The sequence below is a fragment of the Aquarana catesbeiana genome, linkage group LG08 (assembly GCF_042186555.1).
Source record: "Aquarana catesbeiana isolate 2022-GZ linkage group LG08, ASM4218655v1, whole genome shotgun sequence".
Classification (NCBI taxonomy): domain Eukaryota; kingdom Metazoa; phylum Chordata; class Amphibia; order Anura; family Ranidae; genus Aquarana; species Aquarana catesbeiana.
The window spans coordinates 274605325-274616034 of record NC_133331.1 but is presented as its reverse complement, the minus strand read 5'-3'; the positions used below and the strand labels follow the sequence as shown (position 1 = coordinate 274616034).

General features: G+C 43.4%; 1 protein-coding gene across 1 annotated transcript in view; it reads right to left on the bottom strand.

Annotated features, from left to right (window-relative positions):
- Nucleotides 1–10710, bottom strand: part of AIP (AHR interacting HSP90 co-chaperone) — a 34710-nt gene that overhangs the window by 8891 nt on the left and 15109 nt on the right. The window contains exons 3-4 of the mRNA XM_073597291.1: nt 10383–10571; nt 5407–5583 (exon numbers count right to left, since the gene is read on the bottom strand). Of these exons, the coding sequence (XP_073453392.1) occupies nt 5407–5583; nt 10383–10571 (366 nt within the window). The remainder of the gene's footprint in view (nt 1–5406; nt 5584–10382; nt 10572–10710) is intronic.

Here is a 10710-nt window from a genome sequence, read left to right as displayed (position 1 = left end):
ATTGTCCTATTGGAAGATGAACCTTCGCCCCAGTTTGAGGTCCACAGCGCTCTGGAGCAGGTTTTCATCAAGGACGTCTCTTTACATTGCTGCATTCATCTTTCCCTCTATCCTGACTAGTCTCCCAGTTCCTGCTGCTGAAAAAACATCCCCACAACATGATGCTGCCACCACCATGCTTCACTGCAGGGATAGTATTGGCCAAATGATGAGTGGTGCCTGGTTTCCTTCAGACACGACGCTTGCCATTTAGGCCAAAGTGTTCAATCTTTGTTTCATCAGATCAGAGAATTTTGTTTCTCATGGTCTGAGAGTCCTTCAGGTGCCTTTTGGCAAACTCCGGGTGGGCTGTCATGTGCCTTTTACGGAGGAGTGGCTCCTGTTTGGCCACTCTACCATATAGGCCTGATTGGTGGAGTGCTAGAGAGATGGTTGTTCTTCTGGAAGGTTCGTCTCTCTACAGAGAAATGCTAGAGCTCTATCAGAGTGACCATCGGGTTCTTGGTCACCTCCCTAACTAAGGCCCCTCTCACCTGATCACTCGGTTTGGCCGGGCGGCCCACTCTAGGAAGAGTCATGGTCACATGCATGGTTAACTGTGACATCCACAGTCAACTGTGGGACCTTATATAGACAGACAGGTATGTGCCTTTCCCATTGGGTTCTTGATCACCTCCCTGACTAAGGCCCTTCTCACCCGATCAATCAGTTAGGCCGGGCGGCCCGCTCTAGGAAGAGTCATGGTGGTTACAAACTTCTTCCATTTACAGATGATGGAGGCCACTGTGCTCATTCGGACCTTAAATGCTGCAGAAATTTTTCTGTACCCTTCCCCAGATCTGTGCCTTGATACAATCCTGTCTCAGAGGTCTACAGACAATTCCTTGGGCTTCTTGGCTTGGTTTGTGCTCTGACATGCACGGTTAACTGTGGGACCTTATATAGACAGGTGTGTGCCTTTCCAAATCATGTCCAATCAACTGAATTTACCACAGGTGGACTCCAATCAAGTTGTAGAAACATCTCAAGAATGATCAGTGGAAACAAGATGCACCTGAGCTCAATTTTGAGTGTCATGGCAAAGGCTGTGAATATTTAGACCCCTTTCACACTGAGGCAGTTTTCAGGCGTTTTAGTGCTAGAAATAGTGCCTGAAAACTGCCTCCCATTCTCTGTAATGGGTGCTTTCACACCCAGGTGGTGCGCTTGCGGGACGTTCGGGGGGCGGGTTGGGAGCGCTGTATTCAGCACTCCCAAAATGCCCCTGCCCATTGCAATGAATGGGCAGCGATTCTGAAGTGCCTGAAAAGCGCTTCCGAAGCGCAACACGGGAGTTCTGCACCCCGCTAGTGGCCGAAAAGAACAGCAGTAAAGTGCCGCTACAGACGCACCTGAGCTCAATTTTGAGTGTCATGGCAAAGGCTGTAAATACTTATGTACATGTGATTTTTTTTTCATTTTTTATTTTTAATAAATTGGCAAAGATTTCAAACAAACTTCTTTTTCACGTTGTCATTATGGGGTATTGTTTGTAGAATTTCAAGGAAAATAATGAATTTAATCCATTTTGGAATAAGGCTGTAACATACCAAAATGTAGAAAAAGTGAAGCACTGTGAATGCTTTACAAATGCACCGTAGGCCATTGCTTTAAGGAATCAAATATATAAATCAAAACACCTCTAGTTGGACTCAAAATGATCAGATTCAAGATATGCAGAAGACAAGGCCATCAGCTGTGCCTAGACATCAATGTATAGCATTCTGATGGTCTCCCCAGTGTCTAAGGTGCAGAGCTATACCAGCAAAAAAGTTTAGGTAAGCAGAAAAGGTGAAGAGAGATGTGTTCCAAGCTTTTATCTTTCTATGAGTGCAGCCAGAAAGGTTCCACCTGTGTAATAGACTTACAGTGCCTTGCAAAAGTATTCACCCCCTTGGCTTTTTACCTATTTTGTTACATTACAGCCTTTAGTTCAAATAATTTTTTAATCTGAATTATACATGATGGATCAGAACACAAAAGTCTAAGTTGGTGAAGTAAAATTAGAAAAATATATACATAAAACTATTTTTCAGAAATAAAAAACTGATAATTGGCATGTGCGTATGTATTCACCCCCTTTGTTATGAAGCCCATAAAAAGCTCTGGTGCAACCAATTTCCTTCAGAAGTCACATAATTAGTGAAATGATGTCCACCTGTGTGCAATCTAAGTGTCACATGATCTGTCATTACATATACACACCTTTTTGAAAGGCCCCAGAGACTGCAACACCTAAGCAAGGAGGCACCACTAACCAAACACTGCCATGAAGACAAAGGAACTCTCCAAACAAGTAAAGGACAATGTTGTTGAGAAGTACAAGTCAGGGTTAGGTTATAAAAAAAATATCCAAATCTTTGATCCCTAGGAGCACCATCAAATCTATCATAACCAAATGGAAAGAACATGGCACAACAGCAAACCTACCAAGAGACGGCCACATACAAAAACTAATCAGCATTAATCAGAGAGGCAGCACAGAGACCTAAGGTAACCCTGAAGGAGATGCAGAGTTCCACAGCAGAGACTGGAGTATCTGTGCATAGGATGACATTAAGCCGTACGCTCCATAGAGTTGGGCTTTATGACCGAGTGGCCAGAAGAAAGCCATTACTTTCAGCAAAAAACAAAATGGCACGTTTTGAGTTTGCAAAAAGGCATGTGGGAGACTCCCAAAATCTATGGGAGGAAGGTGCTCTGGTCTGATGAGACTAAAATGTAACTTTTTGGACATCAAAGAAAGCGTTATGTCTGGCGCAAACCCAACACATTACCCAAAGAACACCATCCCCACAGTGAAACATGGTGGTGGCAGCATCATGCTGTGGGGATGTTTTTCAGCAGTCGGGACTGGGAAACTGGTTAGAGTTGAGGGAAAGATGGATGGTTCTAAATACAGGGATATTCTTGAGCAAAACCTGTACCACTCTGTGTGTGATTTGAGGTTAGGACGGAGGTTCACCTTCCAGCAGGACAATGACCCCAAACACACTGCTAAAGCAACACTTGAGTGGTCTAAGGGGAAACATGTAAATGTGTTGGAATGGCCTTGTCAAAGCCCAGACCTTAATCCAATAGAAAATCTGTGGTCAGACTTAAAGATTGCTGTTCACAAGAGCAAACCATCCAACTTGAAGGAGCTGGAGCAGTTTTGAAATGAAGAATGGGCAAAAATTCCAGTGGTAAGTGACTTATCCAAAGCGACTTGGAGCTGTGATAGCCGCAAAAGGTGGCTCTAAAAAGTATTGACTTTAGGGGGGTGAATAGTTATGCACATTGACTTTTTCTCTTATTTTGTCCTATTTGTTGTTTGCTTCACAATAAAAAAAAAAAAATCTTCAAACTTATGGGTATGTTCTGTAAATTAAATGATGCAAATCCTCAAACAATCCATGTTAATTCCAGGTTGTGAGGCAACAAAACACGAAGGGCGAATACTTTTGCAAGGCACTGTATGATCAAAGATCCCTCTCAATATAAGCCCTCATTCACACTATATACGGCTTTGAAATCGTGCGACTTCATCTGAAATTGCACCATTTCTTTTGAATTTTTTTTTTAAAAATTTCAGTTGTCCCCCAGCTGGGATTCGAACCCACGAGCAGCTGCTTCTCTACCGACTGAGCTATCCGGGCTGGAGTGTAATTGCACGATTTCAAAGCCATGTCAGTGCCAAAAGTAGTGCAGGAACTACTTTTTCAAACCAATACGGCACCGCAAAGTCGGCGTCGCACCGATTTGAACATGGCCATTGCCGACAATAGGGTGCAACTTTGACCTGTTAAATCGCATGACAAGTCGCTCCAATGTGAACGAGGGCTAACTAGGAAAGAGAGAGACTAAGTAGAAGCAGATGGCACACCTGAAACATCGGTGTAAGGTACAGCGAAGTGCAACCTGATGGATGGATACAGGAGCTACAGTCATATCTTCAAGGTTTGAAAATCAGATATATAAAAGGCGGCTAAGGCAGTAATTTCCAAGACTTGGTGGCCAGGATACTAAGCCAGTGTTTCTCAACTCCAGTCCTCAAGGTGCACCAACAGGTCATGTTTTCAAGATTTCCCTCAGATGAAACAGCTGTGGTAATTGGTAATTTGGTAATTTGAATGACAATTGCACGCTCATGCAACGCTGTACCCAAATGACATTTTTATCATTTTTTTTTTCCATACAAATAGAGCTTTCCTTTGGTGGTATTTTTTTTTATGTTCTTATTTTTTTCCCCTAAAAAAAAAAAAAAAAAAAAAAAAAAAAAGACTGGAAATTTTGAAAGAAAACCCACCCCTCAAGTTTCATAGTTTGTTATAAAATTTTGAAAACAGGTAATTTTTTCTCCTTCATTGATGTGCGCTGATGAGGCTGCACTGATGATCACCGATGGGCGGCACTCAGTGGCAGTGCGTCCATAAGGGCGCACGGGTGCCACCCCCTCTAGCACCAATAGATAGATTCATACATTGCATGAATCTATGGCCGCCGCTCCCACCCCCTATTCGGGCGCCTCAATTACAGCGGTGGGGGGGGGGGATGGGTTGAAGCACCTGATTAGAGCCATAGGCTCTAATAAGCGTCACAAAAGGTGACCTGCGATTGACATGCTTGGATCTGTTACCCGTCACCTGATTGGCTGAAACGAAAGGTGCTGTGACTGGACACTCAGGCGTCCAATCATAGCAGAAGACGGGAAGAGAGGATGGGAGAAGACACTGAGGAGCTGTCCCACTGAGACAGGGTAATTGCAGACAGCGGGCACACTGGCAGCATTTGATATGGCACAGTGGGAGCATTTGATTGGGCACAGTGCCTGCGTCTGCCATGGCACAGCGGCTGCGTCTGCCATGGCACAGCGGCTGCGACTGATATGGCACAGCGGCTGCGACTGATATGGCACAGCGGCTGCGACTGATGGGAGTTTTTTTCAGAATTTTTCAGTTTGCTCCCCCCCAAATATTTTGAGCACCTGCCGCCACTGATGGGCATTGTTTGGCAGCACTAGTGGGCATTGATAGGTGGCACTGGTAGGCATTGATAGGTGACATTGGTAGACAGATTAGGCAGCTGCGGCTCTCTGTGTGAGGGAACGATGTCTCTCTGACAGAAGCCGGTGATCGGCATTTTTTTTCCCTCACGCAAATAAAAAAAACGATTACCGATCTTCTGTTTACATCACGTGATCAGCTGTCATTGGCTAACAGCTGATCACATGGTAAGGGGGCAGGAGTCTCAGACTCAGTGATCACAGAGTGGGGGGTGCACAGGCAGCTCATGGCAATTAAGGCCCACACTATAGCCGTGGTTAATAAGAACATGCAGCTAAAGATAAGAGATTAGAAAATACGTCCTATATGTGTGTAATTGTACCTTCATCTGTAAGGATTTAAGGCACGCAATAGCTTCATAATATTTGGCAGCTGCTTCAGCTGTTTTCCCCTCTTTGTACAGCTGGTTGCCTTCTTGGTGAAGGATGGGTACCACTTGCAGTTTTTCCTCGTCCGTCATAGCCCAAGCATCCTGCCTGTAGGTACCTGGCTCCTCGACCTGGAAGACAAAAACATTTACATGTTACAAAACAAATCAAAAATAAAGAGTACATTATTTTACTCATTTAGGGCTAGTTCACACCACAAAAATGTCCTTCAGATCTGTTCTGGATGCATGCATTTCTTCATGAGCATTTTTGATGTGTTTGTGATGCATTTTTAGGTGTGTTCCAGTGCGTTATTGATGCGTTCTATGCATTAAGGTGAAAAACCTGTGCTGAAGCTGCCCCCTAGAGCCCCCCTGAACCCGATTGTTCCAGCGATGTGCACGAGCCCAGTGACTCCAGCCTTTTTCTCAGGTCCTCATTGGATAGATTGATAGCAGCGGGAGCCATTGACTCCCGCTGCTGTCAATCAAATCCAGTGACATGGGGCGTGGCCGAGTCCTGCTGTCTGTGTCAATGGATGCAGCAGCGGGACTCATGAGCGCGCCCGCACAGGTGCCCCCAGAGACAGTGGCTCTCCGTGGGGGGCACCTGATGAGGAGAAGGAGGAGCCAGAAGTACCGCCGGGGGAACCCAAGAAAAGGAGGATCGGGGGCACACTGTGCAAAACCCTTGCACAGAGCAGGTAAGTACGACATGTTTTTTTTTTTTTTTAACATAACAAATACCTTTACAACCCCTTTAATACAGAACAAAGTCCCATATTATTCACATCAGTCTGAAGAGTCGAATGTCTCTACCACACCTATGCATACAGTGAGGTCAACCTGGATAAAAAAGTTAACTTACTGGTATGTTATCTATTACAGAAAAAGAAATGCACACATGGCAAACATTGGAATTTTAAAACTCCACAAATGACCTTAATTTTTAAACACTGAACACTGAACTGGTTAAGTTTTTCTGTTTTTTTTTTTTATTATTATATTCTGGTCAAGTTTGGAAGATGCATACTTAGGTTGGTCCAAGCGAGAGCCAATCTAAGTATCCATCTTCCATACCTGGCCAATTCCTATGGAAGTGGAGAATCACTGTAGTAGCCACCACTACTACAGTGATCCTCATTGTCTTCTGTATCCTGTCCTCAATGGCTGCCCTGCTGCATAGTAAAAACAGGGGGTCACTTATTTGGCACAGGCACCATTTAAGAGAACACTTTTTCACTGATTGGAGGAGGTGAAAGCGGGCCGGTGACATCATGTTCTACACCCTGTCCAATCGCAGAACACCTCGCATCCGTTACAAGGCATTATTTGATTGGATGAGGTGGGTGGTAATGCCATGATCTACATTTCTTCCAATTAGGGTTGTCCCGATACCGATACTAGTATCGGTATCGGCACCGATACCGAGCATTTGCCCAAGTACTTGTACTCGGGCAAATGCTCCCGATGCTTCCCCCGATACCTGAACTGTCAGCTGTGATCGGCGCGTGGGGGAGTTACAAGATTCTCCCCCAGCGGCTTTCACCAGCTTTAGTGACAGACAGCGGTGATCGCTCACAGCTGACTGTCACTGCATCCTCCTCCATGCCCCCTCCTTTCCTCTGTCCCTCTCAGCTGTCCCCCGTTCTGCTCTTATCTGTCCCTCTCAGCTGTCCCCTCCGTTCTGCTCTTATCTGTCCCCTTCGTTCTCCCCCTCAGTTCCTCCGTCCTCCCCCTCCTCCTTCCTTTGTGAATAGACAGAGTCAGCTGACTCTGTCCATTCACATAACTGAAACATTGTAATCTCCTGTGATTACGATGTGTCAGTTTATGAATGGAGAGAAGCTGCGGTCTTCTCTCCATTCATTCTCAGTGCAGCTGACGCTGCAGAGAAAGAGACTGGGGAATCTCTATCCTCTGTCTCTTTCTCTGTCTCAAGGGGGAGATATCAGAGGTCTGTTAAGACCCCTGATATCTCACCAAAGCCCCCCAAAAGGGCTGATTAAAAAAAAAAAAAAAAAACAATAAAGAATAAAAGAAATATTATTGTAAAAAATAAAAATTGTAAAAAAAAAAAAATAACACACACATACAACGTTCACACCCCCCCCCCCCCCCCCAAAAAAAAAAAGCAAGCACTGTTAAAAAAAAAAAAAAAAAATGAAAAAAAAAAACACTGTCACGTGACATTAAAAAAAAAGTATCGGTAATCGGTATCGGCGAGTACTTGAAAAAAAGTATCGGTACTTGTACTCGGTCCTAAAAAAGTGGTATCGGGACAACCCTACTTCCAATCACAGAACACCGTCGATTAATGGAGAAAAATATGAGGCATTCTCTGAATGCTCAAAATAGTCCAACATAGTGCATGCTCAGTGCTGTGTGCTGATCTAGTTCTGTCCAGATTTGTGCTCCAAAGTGTGCATGTCACATGACCCCCAGCTCCTCCCACACTCACTAGAAGAATAGGACCCCTTGTGTTAACAAGTAAATCAATATGTGCCTAACCCCCTAGCGCCGACTGTACGCACATATGCGGTTCCATGTTTTAGAGCGGGCGGTCGGCTCTTTAGGGATAACAGCCCACCTTCCACCGCTCTTCCCGGGCCTCTTGTCCCATCGGGAGACCCGAGCCATGATCTGGTCTTCCGCTGGCTAGAGTTAGACTGGAAGGAAGCCAGAAACAGCTTTGATCGAGTCTCCTATGTGTAAACACAGAAGCGACGTCACAACGTCACTTCTTGTTTACTCAGCTGTCAATGGCGGCGATTTAAAAAAAAATATATGACAGTATTTAGAATCGCTGTTTTTGGCAATCTGAATACTCTGAAATGCAAAGGAGGGATTTGGGGTCTTTTAGACCCCCGATCCCTCCATAAAGAGTACCTGTCACCACCTATTACTGTCACAAGGGATGTTTACATTCCTTGTGACAGCAATAAAAGTGATCAAATTTTTAATTTTTTTGAAAAAGACAATGTAAAAAAATAAAAAATAAAAATTTTAGAGTGCCCCTGTCCCTGCGAGCTTGCGCAGCAAAGAAAACACACGCGCAAGTTGCGCCCGCATATGTAAACAGTGTTCAAATCACACATGTGAGGTATCGCCGCGATTGTCAGAGCGAGAGCAATAGATCTAACATTAGACCTCCTCTTGCAACATACAAAAACATATGCATAAGGGGATGTATCCCTTTCAGTTCTCCCACATAGAGGAGTTCAACTCCCATGGTTGAGACACAGGTACTTTCATTCTATTACTAGAGTAGGACCCACTAATTCGGGTTACTTTGTCGCAGTAAGTGGGCTTAGCACTATATGACCATAAAGTGTGACCAAACCCCCATATTTTTTTAATATGTTCAGGTGTTTTTAACTAGCCTTGCAGGAAATGTACTTCTTGTATGTGTGTGCTGTAAAATATTTTGTACTGTCTCCTCCTGCAACAATCACCGTTTTATTCTCTGGGTCTCTGCTAAAAATATTATGTGTGTGTAATATAATATATATATATATATATATATATATATATTTTTATATTTTGTTTGGGGGTTCTAAGCTCCAAGTATTCACAACTCAAACAGAGGGTAATATTGGAGAGGCAACTTTCCATAGTAAAAACCTTTCCATTATGCCCAGCTGCTCCTGGTCCCTCCCCCCTCCCCCTGCGAAGTGCCCACAATAACAAACTGCTTGCTATGGTGCTTGCTCCTGAGCCGCCTCTGTGTGCATGAGACACACGGAGAGCGGCTTGGTCCGGCCCCCTCCTCACTGGCTGTGATTGACAGCAGTGGGAGCCAATGGCTCCCTCTACTGTCTCTAAGCCAAGGAGAAGTGAGAGAGCCTCGCCTCTTAAGCACATCGCTGGATCGAGATTGGGCTCAGGTGAATATAAGGGGGGGGGAGCTGCACACAGAAGGTTTTTTTTTACCTTCATGTGTAGAATGCATGAAGGTAAAACATCTTCTGCCTTTACAACCACTTGAAGTTTAATTTGCCTTTCCAGGTTCAATGTTGAAATAAATCTGGGTTTTACAGCTGTGTGCTGTACATAGCTTCCTGAAAGCATCCCAGCACTCATTGGCCCTAATGCAAGCGGCGGGCTGGCTCTTGGGAGGAGTTATGCAAATATCAGTACGTGTTGATGGGTGGATGAAGGAATGAGAATTCCTAGGAAGACTGTACTGTCAAAAGAGGATGCATGCTGTATCTGAGTTACTGCAGCATCTAATGAATAAAGTGAGGAGCTTAGAGTGTGCAGTGAAATCATAGTAAGTAATTTCAGTATTGTAAAACTGTGCAAGAATGAAAGAAAGACAGAGATTATGGCTTCCACTTTCAATAAGTTAGGTGCAGAGTCTGAAGTCTTAGAGTCCTTCGCTCTGTTCCCTTTTCTCCCCCTTCTCAAATTTGTTTGGTGAGGTTTTTCGTTTGTCTGCCATTGTATTAGTATCAGTGTTGGGTTTACAAATAAAAATACATAAAATATCTTTATTTATAGCTAACCTCACAATATTTTGTACCAGGTACAGATTTTTAGATATGTAATAAAAAGTACAAAAGTCAGAAAGGAAATGTGGTCTTTGTGTCCACAGTAACAGTGTTTTTTTTTTTTTTTAACCCGTTTTTAAACAAAGGAACCTTTTTCTTTTTGCCTTTAAAGAATTAAAAAAATATATATATCAAATATATATATATATATATATATATATATATATATATATATATTTTTTTTAATTGAAATTTTCAAAATACATATACAGAAGATGTGCTGGGTGGGACGCAGGCTCCCCCTTTAGAAGTTACGACAAAACAGGTAGAACAAATCATAATATATATATATATATATATTATACACATACTTTCTTATGTGGTAACTATTGTATGCAACTACTAAAAGATTTCTTGAAGGCAAGGAAACTCTACTACCTTTAAAAGAGTGATGACAAATATTAAGGGCTGAGGATCTTTTTGCAGTATGTCCAAATCCATGTATCCAAGGGAATGTTCATGAAGTTGTGCTATCCCTCCGCAGCAATGTCTCTGACCTTCACGAGGATCCTCTCCTGCTGCAATCCGACGCAGACTACGGGACACTTGTGGGTAATCGAGTACAAGCTGAAAGACAACGAACCTTTATCATATGTATGAAAGTATTAAACCATCCTAACTCGTTTGTATGTGCCACTTATTAACCACTACAGCATAAATACGTTAATGTGCACCTACTTAGAGAAAGCTGTAAATGATTACTGAT